The 21,626-nt window shown below is 33.2% G+C and overlaps 1 protein-coding gene across 1 annotated transcript; it reads left to right on the forward strand.

The window, feature by feature from the left end:
* The first annotated feature begins 239 nt into the window (after positions 1-239).
* LOC133331510 (cytokine receptor-like) lies at positions 240-21,288 on the forward strand. The gene is made up of 11 exons (XM_061539899.1): positions 240-290; positions 14,361-14,472; positions 15,879-16,038; positions 16,089-16,237; positions 16,303-16,762; positions 16,829-17,120; positions 17,193-17,643; positions 17,710-17,824; positions 19,965-20,134; positions 20,193-21,218; positions 21,269-21,288. The coding sequence occupies exons 1-11, from the start codon at positions 240-242 to the stop codon at positions 21,286-21,288; spliced, it is 3,006 nt and encodes a 1,001-aa protein (XP_061395883.1).
* Positions 21,289-21,626: the final 338 nt, after the last annotated feature.

Consider the following 21,626-nt stretch of genomic DNA (forward strand, 5'->3'; position numbering starts at 1 on the left):
ACAATGCAACTGATTTATATTTTCCATAGCATTTGTTTACAAACTCGTCAAATTGCCGTATATTTATTGACATTCGGCGTGTGTCTGTCACTACAAGCCAATTAAATGCAGAACATCGTCACCATTCCTGCAATCGCCTAATTAATATGTTCATCTCATATTCTTTATTTCCAGCTTTTGTTGGCTGTTACGGACCACTACACTTCTGATTATATTGCTGCAGTGGCAAGTGTCACATAATGGATTCGCTGGATTGGCATCGGCGGCGTCGCCTGTGCCTCCTCCTGGACGTAAGTAAAAAGGGATAAATTATATAAACAATTTATAGAAGGTTATAGTTAAAATAGGTCATTGAACCCCTAGCGTTACAATGTGTCAACCCACAGTATATACCATAGAATAGTGTATAAAGTAAACAGACAAGTATTTTAGTCACTTTAATAAATATTTCAAATGTTGTTCCCTATTTATTCTAATTACATTGCCATCATGTTATTGTACAACGCATTACTACAGTAATGTTATGAGTAGTAAACCACAATCAGAGGCTTATTGAAGACCACACACCCACCTGGTTTTGTGGTATTTTTTACCAGTTTTACAATAGTTATGCGAATATATTTGCTTTGTTCCCGTACTTTTTGCATAGTAAAGCTAGTAAAATATCGAAAAATACACAGCAAGGAATGAAATACTCAACAGCTAATCAGAAGTTAGACATAGACATAAGAGAATGTAATGCCAGTTTTGTTAAGACTGCCTTGCCAAAATTGCAAAATTGGTAAAATGTCGTACTATATTTCCCCCCATTAAACCTTTGAGCCGCGCATTGTTTACCTTATATGTTTCGAAGGTCCTAGTCAGATTTTCTCCTCGGGATTCTATATAGACGCACTATCTAAAAAAAATCATTATAAATTCATCTTATTTTGCATGCCCTATTTATTAATAAAAAATATTATTTATTAAAAAAAGTGTATATAAAAACATACTTTTTTACTACGTGCAAATTGAACTATTAATATATATCACGTCTCAATGTACTGCTTCACAAAATATATGTGATTAATTTCAATAAATGTTTAGCAACAAAAAGATCTCATTTTAAAAATGAATCAGTTCGATTTTGTATATCATGCGCCCAATACAAAGACATAAAATCCCTAAAGACTTGACAAAATGTTTCTTGAGAAAATAATTTGTGAAAACATATAGTCCGGGTTTACACATGCGACAATTTACAGCAACTCCGATGCAGCTCTCTGTGTGAATTTCTTCCCCTTTCTCTTCTAAGAACTAAGCAGAATTGCTTACAAAAGTTGCTTGTGTAAATCCCGAGATATAGGGGGCTTCCGACGTTAAGAATAAAAACGCCAATAAGCGACAATTTGTGTATAAAATGTAAATAAATTCAAAGACCTGAACTCTAAATTATATACCAAACCAGTAGGTTTATCATAAATAATTGAAGGTATGTAAAGTAAAATTTCAATTTATGAAATTTATTTTGTTCATTAATGTCAAAAAGGACACACAAAAATATGGCATCCTGTTTCGCGAATTAAAAGTTAGATGGCGCTGTGTACATGTTATTGCTACCAAAACCCGTATTCATAGTGATGTTATTATGTTCTTGTTGTAATTACGAGATTGACGAACAAATTTTTTTTGTCTGTGCTACTCTTGTTTATTGTTGAGTACTGTGTTATCAAAATCAGTGCAACTTTTATAAAATAGGACTATAACTTTTGGAAAAGAACTGTTTCTACGGAAGAGTCAAAATTCAATATAAAAATATCGAATGAACGCATAAAAAATGGGGGGATTTTAAAGCAATACTTGAAGCAAGGTGCTGTAAAAATGGGGATCTCGCGAGACTTTATATTGCAACTGGATCCTATAGATACAGCGCTAGATTCCAAACTTTGAATCCTGTGTAAGTGTCCCCAATACCTCAAAGGCCAGATCTTAATCCTATTGAGGATTTGTGGTCAGTTTTGAAAAATAAATTGAAACATTGTAGCATCAGGAACGCGAGGAACCAGAAAATTTAAAAGCGGAAAGTGATCAAATTGCACCCGAATTAACCTCCTAAATATTCGAATTCATGGTCATAAAGTTTACGGGCGGTCATAAAACAAAAGGGATATCAGAAAATTTTAATTTTTATCTTGTTACTATGTACGAATACGGGTTTTCTATGGATGAAAATAACATGTCTTGGTATTCCCTACTGGATTTTGAATGTATGAAAGGTAATGATTTATTACCTTTCATACATGTTTCGTCGAGTATTTTTGTATATTTTACAGAAGAAGCCACCACCTGCATAGTTGATTTTCGGTTAGTTTTTGTATTATCTCATGAAAGATATTTAATATCATTAATATAGCACAGGACTATTTTTTTAATCTTTAGACCTCAGAAACCACAGAAACCATATTCCTACATTAACTGAATTAACTAAAAATTACATTTTTTGTTTTATCGTTTTAGTTATGGAACCAGAAACTCTGTCATTATTGATTGGATCAAACGGTACAATAACATGTCGTCTTTCTGAACCGAACAGTTCCAACATATGGTTTTATGAGACAAAATCAAATCGTAATATTTCCCAGCCATCTGATGAAATACAGGTAACTATTTGTAATTATTGATTGTGTACCATAATATTGTAAAAAATGTAAAATTATAAATTGTATGGTAGACTTGTAATTTTGCATATATACAGTTAATAACAAAAGTAAGTATATAGGTGTACAGTAGACCATGGATATAAGAAAATCTTTTATGAGAAAAATACTGGCATAAGAAAATATTCCACCCATATAAGAAAACAGAATACATTCATATAAGAAACCCCTGCTTATAAGGCCAAATTCCTCGATTTTTTTGATGTTCTTATATCCGTGGTCTACTTTATACATGTATTTTGTCGCTTTCAAAAATTATTTTATTTTTTGATATTTTTGAAGAAAAAAGTATATTTTTTTTTTAAAAAAACCTGTAATAAATTTAAATATTATAATAAATAAGCCGGTTATCATACGACCATAACGTTCCGAATTGACGGTGACAGTCGTTCCTTCGACATTTTCGTCTAAGCACTGAACAGTCGCTTCTCTAACTTGAGGATTACGACAATTTTGTTTATTAAATGTACTAGCAAAGTGCCCGCTACTTCGTATGCGGAAATTGAATACATAAAATATTTCATATGGCATCGTGAATACTGTAAATTTGTTGTAATTTAGTTTGCGATTTAGTACTCTTCATACACATAAGCACTATTTTCCGAAATTTCCCATATAAGAAAACAGAATACATTCATATAAGAAACCCCTGCTTATAAGGCCAAATTCCTCGATTTTTTTGATGTTCTTATATCCGTGGTCTACTTTATACATGTATTTTGTCTCTTTCAAAAATTATTTTATTTTTTGATATTTTTGAAGAAAAAAGTATATTTTTTTAAAAAAAACCTGTAATAAATTTTATTATTATAATAAATAAGCCGGTTATCATACGACCATAACGTTCCGAATTGACGGTGACAGTCGTTCCTTCGACATTTTCGTCTAAGCACTGAACAGTCGCTTCTCTAACTTGAGGATTACGACAATTTTGTTTATTAAATGTACTAGCAAAGTGCCCGCTACTTCGTATGCGGAAATTGAATACATAAAATATTTCATATGGCATCGTGAATACTATAAATTTGTTGTAATTTAGTTTGCGATTTAGTACTCTTCATACACATAAGCACTATTTTCCGAAATTTCTCGTACTTCTATTAAACATATTAAAACCAGTAAGGAATGTAGTAAAGACGGACATGCATAAATCGACATAGAATTTGATTCTATGCATATTCTCAAAAGGAACCATGAGTCTATCTCGCTTCCTTTTGCCTGTTACAAACATATGCACAAGGGTTAATTTCTGTACCACAGTGTGGTGAGGGGTATAAATAGATCAGAACTCCAATTATATATTTTAGCAAATACGTACAGGTCCCGCAATTACTTCCATTTAGTACTTTTCGAACACATAATTACACATTATCAAGTCTACCACCATACCACCACCACTAAATTTAGTACCAGTTAGTATAAACACATTTTTGGTACTTCTTTCTAACTCTCCGTCAGTGACCCATATAACAAACTTTAGGTTTCCGAATCGAAATTTAGTGCATTTGCTATTGTATTTACTATTCATAACACCAATTCGAGTCTTCACTACTATACTTCAACAGTAATCTAAATTCCAAATCTCAGGTTCCAACCAAATCCAAATTGTTCCAAATTTAGTACCATCATACTCATAAGTAAGAATTTCTAAAACTTAATTAATTTCACCAAAGACCAAATTAAGTACTTTTCGTACTCATAAGTACGAGTTTCCAAATATGCCTCAATCCTGATTTCAAATAGTAATCGTAAGTCAAAATTTAAGAATTCCAACTCTGCCTGTTCATCAAAAACCAAATTGTACCAGATTTGGTACCACTCTGTACTTTTCAACCATATTCCAAAAATCTAAAACTCCCACAGTAACCTAAGTTGCAACTTTCGGGATTCTATTTTTACCCGTTCACCGAAGTCCAAATTGTACCATATTTTGCTTTTCGTAACCATAAGTACTAATTTCTAAATCTACACCAGCCTGTCTCCAATAACAACCTTTAGTCCAAATTTAAGGATTCCAGGTCGATCCATTCACCAACAACCAAATTTAGTACCATTTATTACTTTTCGTAGATGTAAGTACGATTTTATCAAACTTCCTCAATTCCACACTCCAACAGTAATTTTAATCACATAAATCCAAATTGCAGCATATTTAGTACCATTTAGTAATTTTCATACTTTAAGTTTGAATTTTCAATATTGTCACAATCCTGTACTCTAACAGTAATTTTATTTTCAAATATAATTTTTTTATTTATTTCTCTATCATTTCATTTAAATCCCAAATTGCTCTAAACTTAGTACCATTTAGTACATATAATCATGCATTTTCAAAACTACCTCCATATCACAATTCTACACTCCACCCTTAATTTTGATTCAAAATTTTAGGATTCTCGCTCACACAAAATGAATTGTACCCTATTTAGTGCCATTTAGTGCTTCCAATACTACCTTAATCCTGTGATTTGCATTCCAAATTTAAATTGTCCATCTCTATCCATTCACTCTGATCTAAACTGTACCAAATTTAGTACCATTTAGTACACGTAATGACAAATTTTCAAAACTACCGACATATTTCAATCCTGTACTCCAACAGTAATATTAATTCAAAGTTTCAGAATCTCAACAATTTAGTACTTTTTGTTTCTATAATTAAGAATTTCCTAAACTACGTCAATCCTACACACTAAAAGAAATTTTAAAAGCAAAATTCTGGAGTCCAACTCTATCCATTCACACTTAATCAAGTTGTACCAAATATAGTACCATTTAGTACACATAAGTACTATGCTTCCATATCTTAATTCTATATTCTAAAAGCAACCATTATTCCAAATTTTACGTTTCCAGCTCCCTCCGTTCATCCAAATCGAAATTTTACCATATCTAGTGCCGTTTAGTACTTTTCGTACACACAAATACGAATTTCAATCTTCAATCTTCAACCGTAATCAGAATTCCAAATTTCCGGGTTTAAGCTCATCCGTTTAAGCAAAATCCAAATTGTACTATATTTATTGCCATTTAGTACTTTTCGTACCAATAAGTACGAATTCCCAAAACTACCTCAATTCTACACTGTAACAGTCATTTTAATTTCCATTTTCAAGACACCACCTCTATCTGTGAACTGAAATCCAGCTTGCACCAAATTTAGTACCATTAAGTACTTTTCGTACACAAACGTACGATTTTTTAAAGCTACCTCAGTCCTGCATTCCAACAGTAGCCCTAATTCCGATTTTCAGGATTTCTATATACACCACTAAATCCCAACCATTTAGTACTTTTTAAAAAACATAAGTACGAAAATCTTAAACCATTTATTCAACACCACTTCCCAACCTGTATTCCATCTAAAATTTCAAGATTTTAGCTATATATGTTCAATATATATACAATTAGAACTAAATTTAGTACTTTTAGTACACTTATAGGTCGAATTTCCAAAAACCCTTTTGTACATATTTCTAACTTTCCATCAGTGACCCACATGCCAAATTTCAGAATTCTAGCTCTTCCCGTTCGCCTAATACAAAGGGTACCATATTTGGTACATTTTAGTACTTTTCTACCCTTCTAGTTCGAATTTCCAAAAACCCAGCCTTATCTCATGCCTACACACCAACAACAACCCACACTCAAAATTTCAAGCTTCTAGCTTTAGCCGTTTCGTCTGGGCGATGATCTGTCAGTCACTCACTCACTTAACACTAAGCTCTTTTATATATATAGATAAGTACTTTCCTAAACTACCTCAATCCTACACTCCAACAGTAACTTTAATACCAAAATTCTGGAGTCCAGCTCTATCCGTTCATAAATAATCAAGTTGTACCAAATATAGTACCATTAAGAACACATAAGTACTATGCTTCCATATCTCAATTATATATTTTAACAGCAACCATTGTTTCAAATTTAAGGTTTCCAGCTCTCCCCGTTCACCCAAATCCAAATTGTACCAAATCTAGTACCGTTTAGTACTTTTCGTACACATAAATACGAATTTCCAAATATGTCTCTCGGTATAGCTCAATCATTAACATAAATATTAATTCCAAATTTCATGTTTTCACATCATTTCGTTCAAGCAAAATGCAAATAGTACTAAATTTACCAATAATTACCCATTTCTTAAACACCTCAATCCTACACTCCAACAGTCAATTTGAAGACTCTATGTTCACGTAAATCCAACATGCACCAAATTTAGTACCATTTGGTACTTTTCGTACACATAAGTACAATTTTTTAAAGCTACCTCATTCGTGTACTCCAATAGTAGTCCTAATTGATATTTTCAGGATTCCATCTATATACACTCAACTAAATGCAAATAGTACCAAATTTAGTACCATTTAGTACTTTTTAAAAAACATAAGTACGAAAATCTTAAACCATTTCCATACATCAACACCACTTCCCAACCTCTATTCCATATAAAATTTCAAGATTTTAGCTATATATGTTCAATATATATAAAATTAGAACTAAATTTAGTACTTTTAGTACACTTATAGGTCGAATTTCAAAAAATCCTTTTGTACATCTTCCTAACTTTACATCAGTTACCCACATTCCAAATTTCAGAATTCTAGCTCTTCCCGTTCGCCTAATACAAAGGGTACCATATTTGGTACATTTTAGTACGCTTCTAGTTCGAATTTCCAAAAACCCAGCCTTATCTCCCGCCTTCAGACCAACAACTACCCACACTCCCTTCTAGTACCTCATTTTCGTCTTTTATATATATAGATTTCATCGTGAAGAAAATTTAGTTCGAAAAATGTCAGACTTTCAACAGAAAAAAACTGTTTCAACAACATAGATTAACAGAACTCCAGTCCCATACTTTGAAACCATGAAATGTATAACGCTTTAATTTTTTGCGAAAATTTTTTAAAATTATTTTGTTGGGTAACCCTTTGCTTTCAAAACTGAAAGCATATGGGAAATTACAAAAATCTTTTAAATTCCTTGAAACTGAGGTTTGCAAGGTTATAACTCGCGAAATATGAACATATTGCATATAATTTAAATTCATTTCTATAAAATGAAGTGTTCTTGTCAAAATCTTAAAATATTGGTAATAAATAATAAAAATAATGTGGTGAAAATGTGTTGAAGCCCACGACTTTTTTGTGTTTCTTCCTGATTTGTGGCTAAACTGCACAACGCACGCACATGTGATCAGTGACTAAGTTGCAGAATACTCCGTGGACAATATGGTTCTAATGTATGATTTTTCGATATAATCAATGGATCCACCCAAAATGTATGCTGACATTTTGAAGCCGAATTTTTGGTGTTTTTTGATAATGGATAAACTGATTATAGGATTGTAGAACTGTGATTTTGCTTCGTTTAGTGTATATCTCATGAATGTGCTCACCGTAGCTTCTTTGCAATTTGGCTCCAAAGACGAAAATTTGGTGCGTAAATTTTTATAAAAAACATATATTTTAGTCTAAAATTAAGAAAGTCCATTCAATTTCCGTGGAACCCCGCGTGATATTAGTTTTTTTACGTGCCGGATCTAATGAGCGCTTCCTTGTTCAATTCCGCCCAATAAAACTGCGGATATAGGTACCTAGAATGTTGGAAAAACTGCAAAAACATATTTTGACAAATTCGCGTATATAATCGCGTTTTTCTTCGAATTGATTTTAAATACATTCATGCTTGTGTTATCATATCGAATCTGTGTGAAAATAGGTCAAAAATATATCGATACGCGAATAATATGCGTATTTTATCCAAAATCGATTGTGGAGGCACATCCGCGGTTCTTCACCGATCCTTTTAAAATAGGTGTCCTTTTGTGTATTTTCATAGGAGATTACTGAAATCGGATGCGCATAAAAATCGTATGCACGTTGCGCCATTTTTAGTAATTTTTAGGGTTTTTGCATAGTAAAGTGAAAAATGAATCCTCGAAAAATGCATAATTATTGGAAGAGATTGATTCGGTTTATACGAAAACCGCATGCGCATCAACTGATTCCAACTAATACGCGAACTGTATGCTTTTTAATGTTGATCATTTTCATATACTGTAACTGCAATATATTTGGTAATTTTTAAAGTCAAAACTCTTACAGAGAATCTTCCGGTATTTAACAATTGTTTAAAAGAATTTGTAGAAGAAATCGTCACGTGTTGTAGAAAAATCGTATTATCTTAACCATACCAAAAAATTTAAAATTAAAAAAAAAACATGTTGTGGAATTCAAAAATTAATTTATTTTGTTTTCAGATATTTTCAAGCTTTTATTTGTTTTTCGCGACTATTAAACCGCATTTCAATGTGATTTAGCTAGTATCCAAAGAAGACAAATGTGTTCACCCATTTGTGAAGAAATTCGCGAATTACAACAAATAGGAATTAATTTAATTTATATTTGAAAGATTTAAAACCGCTATAACTTTTGTGCGCAGCATCCGAATTTGTGAACGCGAACGGATTTTGAATCAGTATATTTTCCTTAACCTATGTACCAAAAATCATGAATGTGCTCGGAAAAATTCAATTTTTTATGGAATTTTAAAGGAATTTTGTAATTTCCCATATGTGATTTCTGGCAAACGACCTGTAAATATAAATCTTGAACAATTTAAAGTATGGAATGACCGAGAAGAAATTTAAGATCAATAGAAATGAAATGATGCAAATGTAGTATACAACGCCGATAAGTCCGTTTTTAAAGCGCTGTCCAAAGATCGAATTACCCTAAATAAATTTGATGAAAACTCCACTAGTACAAAAAAACTGATTTTTCCATAGTAAATCTAAAATTCCACGCTGTTTTAAAAAAATCAATCCCAATGCCTTAGTATTAATGAATTTCGATATATGGACCAAATTATCTCAGAATATATTTAATTTTGTAATTTTATATTTATAAAATTAACTTCAATCATGCTATATACATTTTTTACCATTCATTTGTTATCGAATAAATTCTGAAAATTTTTAATTTTTTCTCTGGTAAAATGAATGAACATTTCAGTCGAATATTTTATTTAATAGTTTAATATTGCCTCACGTAGTATTCAATCTAGTTTAAATGTCATTTACACATGTTGTTATACAGTGACACAGCTAAAGATATTAGCGATAAATTCGTCTTATCAATCAGAAGTTTCATGAGAACGTATAGTAGTGGATAATAAGAACGATATCCAAATAAAAATTGCAATGAAATTTTCTTTTTCTGTTGTTGTTTTAAAGAAAGTTGTGGGAATTTAAAATTGTTAGATTGAAGAAGACAAATTATCACCTCAGATTAGTTAGTTAGTATGTATACTTCATGCCTGATCAATTTAAATGGTATCTTTTGCTACAACTTTAGAATACATTCACTAGAATACAGACAGATCAAATAAAAAGTATACACTTTTTGATAATCAATACATATATTTAATGCGTAGTGATAGATATGCCTAATCATGGAGAAAACACGAAACATGGAATTGAAATATTGTTCATAAATGTATATACCACACTAATGAACCTGACTGTATACATAAGTGCGCCTGATGATATATCCATATGCAAATATTGCAGCCAGTTAGCCTTCACAGTTCCTATTAACTTGTTGACACTACATTGATTTATAGGAATGAACACAGTTAGAACTCTCACAAAGCCAAATGCCAATGCCCCATCCACCTATTCATCCAACCAACGAACATTGTGGCCTTAAATGCGGTCACTCACTGAGTTCCACAAGTCCGCGACTACGGTGTATCTTCCAGTTCTTTGCCATGTCATTTTTCTGCCGTGAGTTGAGTAGTTTACGATGGTTTTGGGACTGTGTTGATTTGAGTGTAACTTAGATTGGCGCGTACATTTCCATAGAATACCAACAGCAAATGGTTGGCGGGAGTATCAGCTACAAGAAAATAACAACTTTTCAAATCGCTATCGTTATTAGGATGCAATATACATTGCGACATTAGCTGGAAAGAACTTTCTCAGAATTCTAAAAAGATAATCATTATTGTTGCGATATCATTAAATTGATATTAGCATTATCAGATCGTTATCGAAGAATTGCTTTATGGTGCCGCTATTTAAAGAGTTGTTTTTATAATATCTGTCTAATTTCTAAAATAATTACAACAATGACAAACAAATACAAAAGAGGCTAAACTATTTGCAGTTAAGCGTGGTTTGTGGGGTTTTTTTTTGTAATACTAGAAATTTTAGAGATATTCGAATGAAAAAGTATATGAAAATTAAAATTTAATTAATAAAATTTAATCAGTCATGTGTAGTTTTTGAGAAAAAGCAATTACCCCAATTTTTTAATCTCTTGAATGATTGCGAAACTTCGTCATTTCATGGATGTCATAATTTTAATGTCTTGCTGTTCAACAATTCGAGGTTTAAATCATGGTGCAAAGCAAGTTATTGTTTTTCCTCCTCGTCGGCGCATTGCAAATAATAAGAATCCAGGGTTCTTTTCTACTTATACTCATATATTTGGTATTTTTATGTTAATTTTTTAAGCCATATGACATACTAGAATATTCAATAGCTTCTATTAGTTTAAGTTCTTATTCAAACGTTTTTTGTTCATATATAGCATTTCCACATTAAATGAAACCTTTTACAAATTAAATGAAACCTTTTCCAAATTAAATGAAACCTTTTCCAAATTAAATGAAACCTTTTCCAAATTAAATGAAACCTTTTCCAAATTAAATGAAACCTTTTCCAAATTAAATGAAACCTTTTCCAATTGAAATGAAACCTTTTCCAATTGAAATGAAACCTTTTACAAATAGAATGAAACTTTTTCCAAATTAAATGAAACCTTTATTCTTATCTAAGGAAATGTAATATTTGCAGTAATTTTAAACCAATATTTGAAAATTAAATCAAAGAATATTAACAAATATAGTTGTATGGCTATGTAATTAACATAAATATTCTTTAATTCGGTGTGATTTCATTTAATATCTTTACTACAAAAAACTAAATAAATAGTAATGCAAACTGGGGTAATTCTTGACATTTTAATAAATAAATATACATATTTGACTTAATAAATTGTTGATGATAAGGTAACTGCTTATCTTAATGAAGGGGTTCCCGACTTGCAGCTTGTGGGATTTTCAAAACCATGTCCATAACGTAGTTAGAACAATCTTGCGAGTAAGCTTTTGAATACTTCGCTCGATTACATCAACAATGTTATGTTCCATTGAAACGTCACACAGCTCAGCTATTGCACATAATTTTATTTTTGAAAATGCATTTTCAATTGGATTTAGCATTGGAGAATAAAGCGGTAAGAATTTAAGGTTGCATCTTTTGGATTCGATCAAATTTTTTATGTCATGTCGCTTGTGTATTTGAGCGTTATTTTCCAACTCTGGATTGATTTTCTCAAAAAAAATTTCTATAAATAATTTAAATCTGTCTGCATTGACACTGGAATTAGAAACGATTGTGTGATGTACAACTCCCCCGTTGTTTATCGCTGCAATTATAGTGACATTACGACCTCTGACGGTAGGCAACACAATGTGTGCTATTGTTCCTTGTCTTGAACGGGCTTGGGTTCGTCGTATGTGAAGATTAAATCCACACTCATCAATGAATATTAATTTTTCTCCTTGTTGGGGTATCCATTTTGTAAAGTCTTGAGCATATTTTTGTCTCAAGCCTAATGTTCTGAAGTCATTCTTTCGTTCTATTTCAATAGAGGCCATCTTAAACGTAATTTTTAATTTCCGTAATCCATATTCTATGCAGCTTGTGGAAATATTTATTTCATTTTCTCTCAACAGTTTAGTTTTTATGGCTTTGAAGGTAATTCCAGGTTGACTTTCCATATAGAACTCGATCAGACTTAAAACTTGTGGTGTCAACAACTTAGTTCTATTTCCTCCACGCTTATTTTCCTTCAATGTTCCAAAATTTTGTTTGTAATTACTTCACATTGTCGAGAGTTTAACTGTTTTGGATGTTTACATTATCGAGAGTTCACTGTACTTAAAAATAGCAACGTTTAAAATAAATGCGAAACTGATTTTAGCTCGGGAAGCTCAGATAATTTGGAACCTGAGGAAGAATCAATATCCTCGCCAAGTATTGCAAGTGGAAATGCTCCAGAACCTACCGAAGCTACATCTACAAGACCCCGAAACAAATTGGGTCAGTATAACAAAATAACAAAAGACATGAAATTGTTATTATTTAAATTCTATGAAGAGGGGAGAATCATTTCCGAGGCTGCAAATTTAACCCGCATAAAAATAAATTCCGAAAAAACATTTATAAGAAGATAAAAACAAAATTTTGGAACATTGAAGGAAAATAAGCGTGGAGGAAATAGAACTAAGTTGTTGACACCACAAGTTTTAAGTCTGATCGAGTTCTATATGGAAAGTCAACCTGGAATTACCCTCAAAGCCATAAAAACTAAACTGTTGAGAGAAAATGAAATAAATATTTCCACAAGCTGCATAGAATATGGATTACGGAAATTAAAAATTACGTTTAAGATGGCCTTTATTGAAATAGAACGAAAGAATGACTTCAGAACATTAGGCTTGAGACAAAAATATGCTCAAGACTTTACAAAATGGATACCCCAACAAGGAGAAAAATTAATATTCATTGATGAGTGTGGATTTAATCTTCACATACGACGAACCCAAGCCCGTTCAAGACAAGGAACAATAGCACACATTGTGTTGCCTACCGTCAGAGGTCGTAATGTCACTATAATTGCAGCGATAAACAACGGGGGAGTTGTACATCACACAATCGTTTCTAATTCCAGTGTCAATGCAGACAGATTTAAATTATTTATAGAAATTTTTTTTTGAGAAAATCAATCCAGAGTTGGAAAATAACGCTCAAATACACAAGCGACATGACATAAAAAATTTGATCGAATCCAAAAGATGCAACCTTAAATTCTTACCGCTTTATTCTCCAATGCTAAATCCAATTGAAAATGCATTTTCAAAAATAAAATTATGTGCAATAGCTGAGCTGTGTGACGTTTCAATGGAACATAACATTGTTGATGTAATCGAGCGAAGTATTCAAAAGCTTACTCGTTATGGACATGGTTTTGAAAATCCCACAAGCTGCAAGTCGGGAACCCCTTCATTAAGATAAGCAGTTACCTTATCATCAACAATTTATTAAGTCAAATATGTATATTTATTTATTAAAATGTCAAGAATTACCCCAGTTTGCATTACTATTTATTTAGTTTTTTGTAGTAAAGATATTAAATGAAATCACACCGAATTAAAGAATATTTATGTTAATTACATAGCCATACAACTATATTTGTTAATATTCTTTGATTTAATTTTCAAATATTGGTTTAAAATTACTGCAAATATTACATTTCCTTCATTTAATTTGGAAAAAGTTTCATTCTATTTGTAAAAGGTTTCATTTCAATTGGAAAAGGTTTCATTTCAATTGGAAAAGGTTTCATTTAATTTGGAAAAGGTTTCATTTAATTTGGAAAAGGTTTCATTTAATTTGGAAAAGGTTTCTTTTAATTTGGAAAAGGTTTCATTTAATTTGGAAAAGGTTTCATTTAATTTGTAAAAGGTTTCATTTAATGTGGAAATGCTATATTGACCTCAAATATTTTATGTATGTTATATTTTCAGATAAAAGATCCGTTTACAGCAGTGCTTTTGATACGGAATGCTAAAGAACAAAAAAGTCGGTATCAGTGCATGGTTGGCCGAGAAGGCATTGGATTGACCGATCTTTATGTTGGTAAGTTAGACATAAAATTTTACAAGTGTTGTAATGAATTGAGGAATTAGATTATAAAAGCAAATGTATCCGTACATCCGTTTGTATTGGGTGTATAATTTAATAACTTTTGCACCAATATATTACATATTTACAAAATCAGCCCTAATGGTTCATACAAATCCAAATTGTACACAACTTAGTATACATACAAGAACAATTTTCCTATTACCTACATACTACAATCAAGCAATCCACATTGTACCACATTTAGTACATATAAGGACGAATTTCCAAAACTAACTACACAACTCTGGCTAGAAGGTCGAAGTATGAACTAAATACTGGATCTCTGAACATTAAATTCACACAAACTTAAACCTACGTGTTGTAGGTTTCCTTTCATATGAACCTGGCATAGTGGTATTTATAAATAAATTATTAATTTTTTTTTAAATGTCCCAAATGAAAGTTGCTGGTTATGATTGCTTTTTAAAGTACTCCATAGTACCTTCCACATGGACATATATCTTCATGATTTTGCACAGTGCGTTGCAAAATTTATCGTCGAATACCATAAATTGGTGTATACAATACAAATATAAATAGAATATATAGACGTCAATTTGGGACAAACAATTAAAATTTGGTTTAATAAAGAACAATTTCGAATATTATGCATACCCAATTTTCATTTTTAAAAAGCAGAATTTGTCATATTCAGTTAACTTATATAACTGTACCATGCCCCTTGTCGAGTAAATCAATGAAAATTTTGAATATTAAGTGATTATTTATACTCTTTCGAGTCGAGCTTGATGATCTAAGTTTTGCAATGAAAAGGAAAATGGACCGTCCAATGAGGGCAGCCAAAAAAAATCTGCTTTGAAAAGGACTGTTCCTAGAATGAAGACAAATGTCGAACTTTGACAAATTTGAATTTAATTCGCATATGCAAGTTTCGCATCAGGGCGGAATAAATACAAGGTATCAACGTACGACATTTGTAAAAGCCACATAGCCCAATATGCCTGATGAGCCGCTTAACCAACGGCGAAACGCGTCGCATTATGGTGGGTGCGTAGGTTCTTCTCCTGGCTTTCCTTTTCATTGCAAAACTTAGATCATCAAGCTCGACTCGAAAGAGTATAAATAATCACTTAAAATTACTTTCAAATGATCACTGCCCTTACAAGGCAAAATTCAAATAACAAAAATTTTGAATATTTCTGTTTAAAGAAAATACATATGTATGTACATACATTTCATTTTAACAACTGTCCCTAATACCATTTTACTATCACTATGACTTGAAATATTGATTATGTAGCGATATAACGACATTCTACTGTATATATAATTATTATTTGTATATATTTCAAAATCGAAAATTAGATATGATAGTTCTTTTTCTTCCTCTTTAACAGGAAAATTGCCACAAAATGTAACAGATTTTTCGTGCATTGTCTATGATTACGAATATATGCAATGCAGTTTTACGAAGCCAAAGAACATGCTCATGACCGAATATGATCTGGAATACAAATTCGCCAACTATGTAATATGTCGAATAAAAATACAAGAATTGCAATCAATAATTATTATTATTATTTGCAGAGCTCTAAACATAAATGCAGCTTAACAGATGTCCCGGGACATCGTAACAAAATACATTACAATGTTACAGGATACGCGCCAATGCAAGTAGAGTATCATTTCACTTTAACTGGCAGTAACGCTGGGGGTAAAAATATCCAGAGATTTGTTATCAATAGCCACAAAATCGGTATGTACGTTTGTTTTCTGTACTATAAAATAAACTAAATCGTTGTTTTTATCATAACCTTACAGTTGTACCAGTCCCTGTAGAAATTAGTGTTCAAAACATCACAACTAACAGTGCTACAGTTATTTGGGAAAAAATTAAATTCGGCTATTATGGCAAAGGCCTACTATATGAAATTAAAATTCCTGAAGCTGGTTGGATACGAACTGGAACAATGAGACATCAAGTGGACTCAGTGGTTGTTAATAATTTGTACTCGTATTGGCGATATAATGTAGAGATTCGTGTAAAATCGATGCTTGTTGACACACAGGATGATCGATTTTGGAGTGAAACGTCCACCGAACATTTTAACACGAAACAAAAACGGCCCGTCAAAGCACCCGATACACCATGCGGTAGCTTTTACATAGACAGTACCGAGACACAGTTACGCCTCTATTGGGGTAACCTACCCGAGCATGACCATTGTGGTCCTGGCTTTCATTACGTTGTCGATGAAATTGATGCTAATGGTGTTGTAATGTAAATGATTTTGCAACAACTTCTTGGCCTTCCTCTCTAAATACCGTTTCATTTTATAATTCACAGACAAAGTACAGCTGTTAATGACACGACTTTGTCCTTGCCATGGAAGAATGTGGACATACAACGTTTCAGCATTAAATCAGCCAATAATATTGGACCGTCTAATGAGGGCAACATCATCAATGTCTATCGCAGCGGCAGTTCTCAGTATGAGCTGAACGAAAATAATATTGCCAAAGTTTATCACAACAGCAGCTACACATTATCCTGGACTCCGCCGGTAAATATCGATGAATTGGTAAACTATACGGTATTTTGGTGTTTGCCAAAAATAGAATTACCAAATCAATGCAAGGTAAATTATTTTGCTTTTTAAATTACCTGCAATTTTCATAATTTGTAATACAATTCTTTTGTTATATTGCAGGGCCCAATTTCGTACAAATACTTGGACAAGTATGCAACGAACTTCACTACGGAACCCAAAGATCGTAGTTTAAATTTGGCAATATCTGCTAATTATCCGCACTATAATAAGGGCATGCAATGGGCTCGCTGTTCAGCCGAAGTATCCAGTGAACTGATGAAAGTCGAACTAGAAGTTACAGCAATCAATGATAGCTCCGTCCTAGTAAAATGGAATTCCGGCAGTGTGTGTTCTTCTATTCTAAAAGGTTACAATTTGACTTACTGCCAAGCATCGGACGATAAGAAGTGCACTAGTCCACAACACACTATTCAATTGTTCCGTGAATACCGAAACTATACAATACAAAATCTGCGACCTTATACCACAGTCTGTTTAACAATGTTCATGTTTTCAACGGGCAATCAAGGTCCTGACAGTGAGTACACATGTGTACGCACCCGAGCAAGTGGTAGGTTAAGCTAAATTGTTAGAAACAAGTGCTATGAAACAATTCAATCGTTTTTCGTTCTACTAGCACCATCACCGCCAAAGAAGGTTTTTGTTAATTCGGCAACAAGTAAATCGGCCAAAGTTCATTGGAGTCCACCAGATGTTCTCAATGGGATATTGAGTGGTTACACAGTATATTGGTAAGCATTATTATTTATACGTATACATATATCATATTTTTTATACCCTTCACCACACTGTGGTACAGGGTATTATGTCTTTGTGCATATGTTTGTAACAGGCAAAAGGAAACGAGATAGACACATGGTTCATTTTGAGAATATGCATAGAATCACTTTTTGAGTCGATTTATGCATGTCCGTTCGTCCGTTCGTCTGTCCGTCTGTAGATGTTAAATTGTAAACAAAGTACAGGTCGCATTTATGATCCGATTTGGATGAAATTTGGCACAAGTCACTTATTTGGCCCAAGGACGAACCCTATTGAAATTGGGAAAAATCGGTTCAGATTTAGATATAGCTCCCATATATATTTTCGTCCGATTTAAGGTAAATGGAGCACCAAAGTTCCTCTATATCTTTCGGTTTGCACGAAATTTGGCACAGAGTACTGAATTAGGTCCAAAATGATTTGTGCCAAGTTTTGAGAAAATCGGTTCAGATTTAGATATAGCTTCCATATATAGTTTCGTCCGATTTAAGTCCAAAGTCCCTATATATCCTTGGATTTGCACGAAATTTGGCATAGGGTACTGCGTTGGGTCCAGAATGATGTGTGCCAAGTTTCGTGAAAATCGGTCCAGATTTAGATATAGCTCCCATATATACTTTCCTCCGATTTAAGGTAAATGGGGCAGCAAAGTCCCTATATATCTTTGGATTTGCACGAAATTTGGCGTAGAGTACTGAATTAGGTCAAGAATGATGTGTGCTAAGTTTCGTGAAAATCGGTCTAGATTTAGATATAGCTCCCATATATAGTTTCGTCCGATTTAAGGTAAATGGTGCACCAAAGTGCCTATATATCATTTGATTTGCACGAAATTTGGCATAGAGTACTGAATTAAGTGCAGAATGATGTGTGCCAAGTTTTGAGAAAATCGGTTCAGATTTAGATATAGCTCCCATATATGGTTTCGTCCGATTTAAGGTAAATGGTGCACCAAAGTCCCTATATATCCTTGGATTTGCACGAAATTTGGCATAGGGTACTGAGTTGGGTCCAGAATGATGTGTGCTAAGTTTCGTGAAAATCGATCCAGATTTAGATATAGCTCCCATATATACTTTCCTCCGATTTAAGGTAAATGGGGCACCAAAGTCCCTATATATCTTTTGATTTGCACGAAATTTGGCATAGGGTACTGAGTTGGGTCCAGAATGATGTGTGCAAAGTTTCGTGAAAATCGGTCCAGATTTAGATATAGCTCCCATATATACTTTCCTCCGATTTAAGGTAAATGGGGCACCAAAGTCCCTATATATCTTTCAATTTGCACGAAATTTGGCGTAGAGTACTGAATTAGGCCAAGAATGATGTGTGCTAAGTTTCGTGAAAATCGGTATAGATTTAGATATATGTCCCATATATATTTTCGTCCAATTTAAGTCCCTATATATCATTTGATTTGCACGAAATTTGGCATAGAGTACTGAATTAAGTGCAGAATAATGTGTGCCAAGTTTTGAGAAAATCGGTTCAGATTTAGATGTAGCTCCCATATATAGTTTCGTCCGATTTAAGGTAAATGGTGCACCAAAGTCCCTATATATCTTTCGATTTGCACGAAATTTGGCGTAGAGTACTGAATTAGGTCAAGAATGATGTGTGCTAAGTTTCGTGAAAATCGGTATAGATTTAGATATAGCTCCCATATATAGTTTCGTCCGATTTAAGGTAAATGGTGTACCAAAGTGCCTATATATATCATTTGATTTGCACGAAAGTTGGCATAGAGTACTGAATTAAGTGCAGAATGATGTGTGCCAAGTTTTGAGAAAATCGGTTCAGATTTAGATATAGCTCCCATATATAGTTTCGTCCGATTTAAGGTAAATGGTGCACCAAAGTCCCTATATATCCTTGGATTTGCACAAAATTTGGCATAGGGTCCAGAATGATGTGTGCCAAGTTTCGTGAAAATGTTGATTGTAAACCAAATAATCAATAAATAATCGAAATTTTCAATAACGTACATAAGTGGCAGAACCTTAAAAATAAACAAACAAATAGTTATCATTTGTATTTATCCAAGTTATTGTAAATTATTGCAACGACTTTTCTTATTCTTCTCATTTTTTATTATTATCTTTTATTTAGGCGAAAAAAATCGTACAAAACCTATGAAACAGCTACAACTGACATCAACCAAACGTCATACGAGCTAACAGGTCTTAGCAGCTTCTCTGACTACGAAGTTTATGTTACAGCACACACCGTTGAGGAGTCGCAACCTAGCAAATCTGTTTATATACGAACGCTAATCGGAAGTAAGTAACGAGGAGTTGATAATTTAATACGCATAATTGTATTGGTTTCTTCCCTCAGTACCTTCTAGTCCTCGAAACATAAATATTTCCGAAGATGAGCAAGTAATTCACTGGGAACAGCCAGATCTTCCATCCGGTCAACATTTATTTTATGTCGTCGCATTGTTACATAGATACAACGGAAGTGAATCGGTTTACGAACGTGTATCGATAGTTAGGGGGCGCAGTTGCAGGTTTCAAAAACCAGAGTGTCCATCGTCAAAGATGTCGTACGCCCTAGAAGTGCGTGCCGTCAATGTCGGGCAACCAAACGAGACAGACAAAGATATCAAATCGATGAGCAGAGACGTAATACTAGCTGGTGCTAAACTTGATAATAGCTTTTGTACGTCAGACAGTGAAAATGAGAATTATAATTATGCACTGCTTTTGGAAGGAGATACAAAGTCATATTTTGCCTCTCCCTGGATAGATGCACGTCGAACATATTACTGCACCGACACGAAGGCCGCGTTATATGCTCTAGCCTTTGTAATTTTAATCATATTTGCTGCTTACCTATGTTACTGGGTACGCAACAAATACTACACAATGAAAAACATAAAAGTCATATTACCAGAGGGTCTCGTTGACCAGAACTCCGACTATAAGTTGGCAGGCGGTGCTCTCGCCAATAATTGCGGCTTGGACCCAGGCGCAAAGAAAGAATTCCACACAGATATTTCGCGAAGCAATGATTGCCTTGTTGCATTTGATCACAAAGATAATCTCAATTTAATATCGAATTTCCATAATCGGTCGCCCAATCCACTCTCATCGCTCTCATCGACGAGCAGTTCCAAGGACCATCACAATGATGAGCATATGGGCGAGCATCCATCTCTGGAAACTACAAACGAAGAGCTAAGCTCTAATTCGAGTGCCAGCTCGCATTCCAATTTGAATTATCATGGTCACCATCAAATTCCTAAACTTTGTGAAATCGATAGTAAAAATACAACATTGGACATTGCCGCTGCAGAACAACTAGAAAATGAAATGAATCAGGACGACATGGAGTACACTGATCATGGCGATGATGATGGTTCCACATTACATATAAATAGTAGTGGCTATGTAACGCACAATACCCAGTTGTTGGCTTCTATTCTTAATGCAAGGGAAAGGCCAGTTCCACAGTCGTTTCGTACAACATTTCCAACTATGACCACCGATGGCTATATACAACCAAGTGCTGCGAAACAATTGGTAAGTTTGTGCTATGCATTTATATTAGGTATGTTCGTTTACTCAATAATTTTTATAAATTTTACTGGAAGTTGTTCATTTACGCAAAAGTTAAAGAGATCGAATGAGGGAGACAATTTGACAGTTGTGTTACTGATTATTTGCAAATTCTTACTTGGAAAATTAACCCAGTAAAGATTTTCCAGTAACATCAGCTGTTTCATTATAATTTGTAAACAAACAACTATAATGTTGGTAAATTTTA

Source organism: Musca vetustissima, unplaced genomic scaffold (assembly GCF_032173495.1).
Source record: "Musca vetustissima isolate MV318-11 ecotype Yass unplaced genomic scaffold, APGP_CSIRO_Mvet_v1 utg19436, whole genome shotgun sequence".
In the NCBI taxonomy this organism is placed as follows: Eukaryota; Metazoa; Arthropoda; class Insecta; order Diptera; family Muscidae; genus Musca; species Musca vetustissima.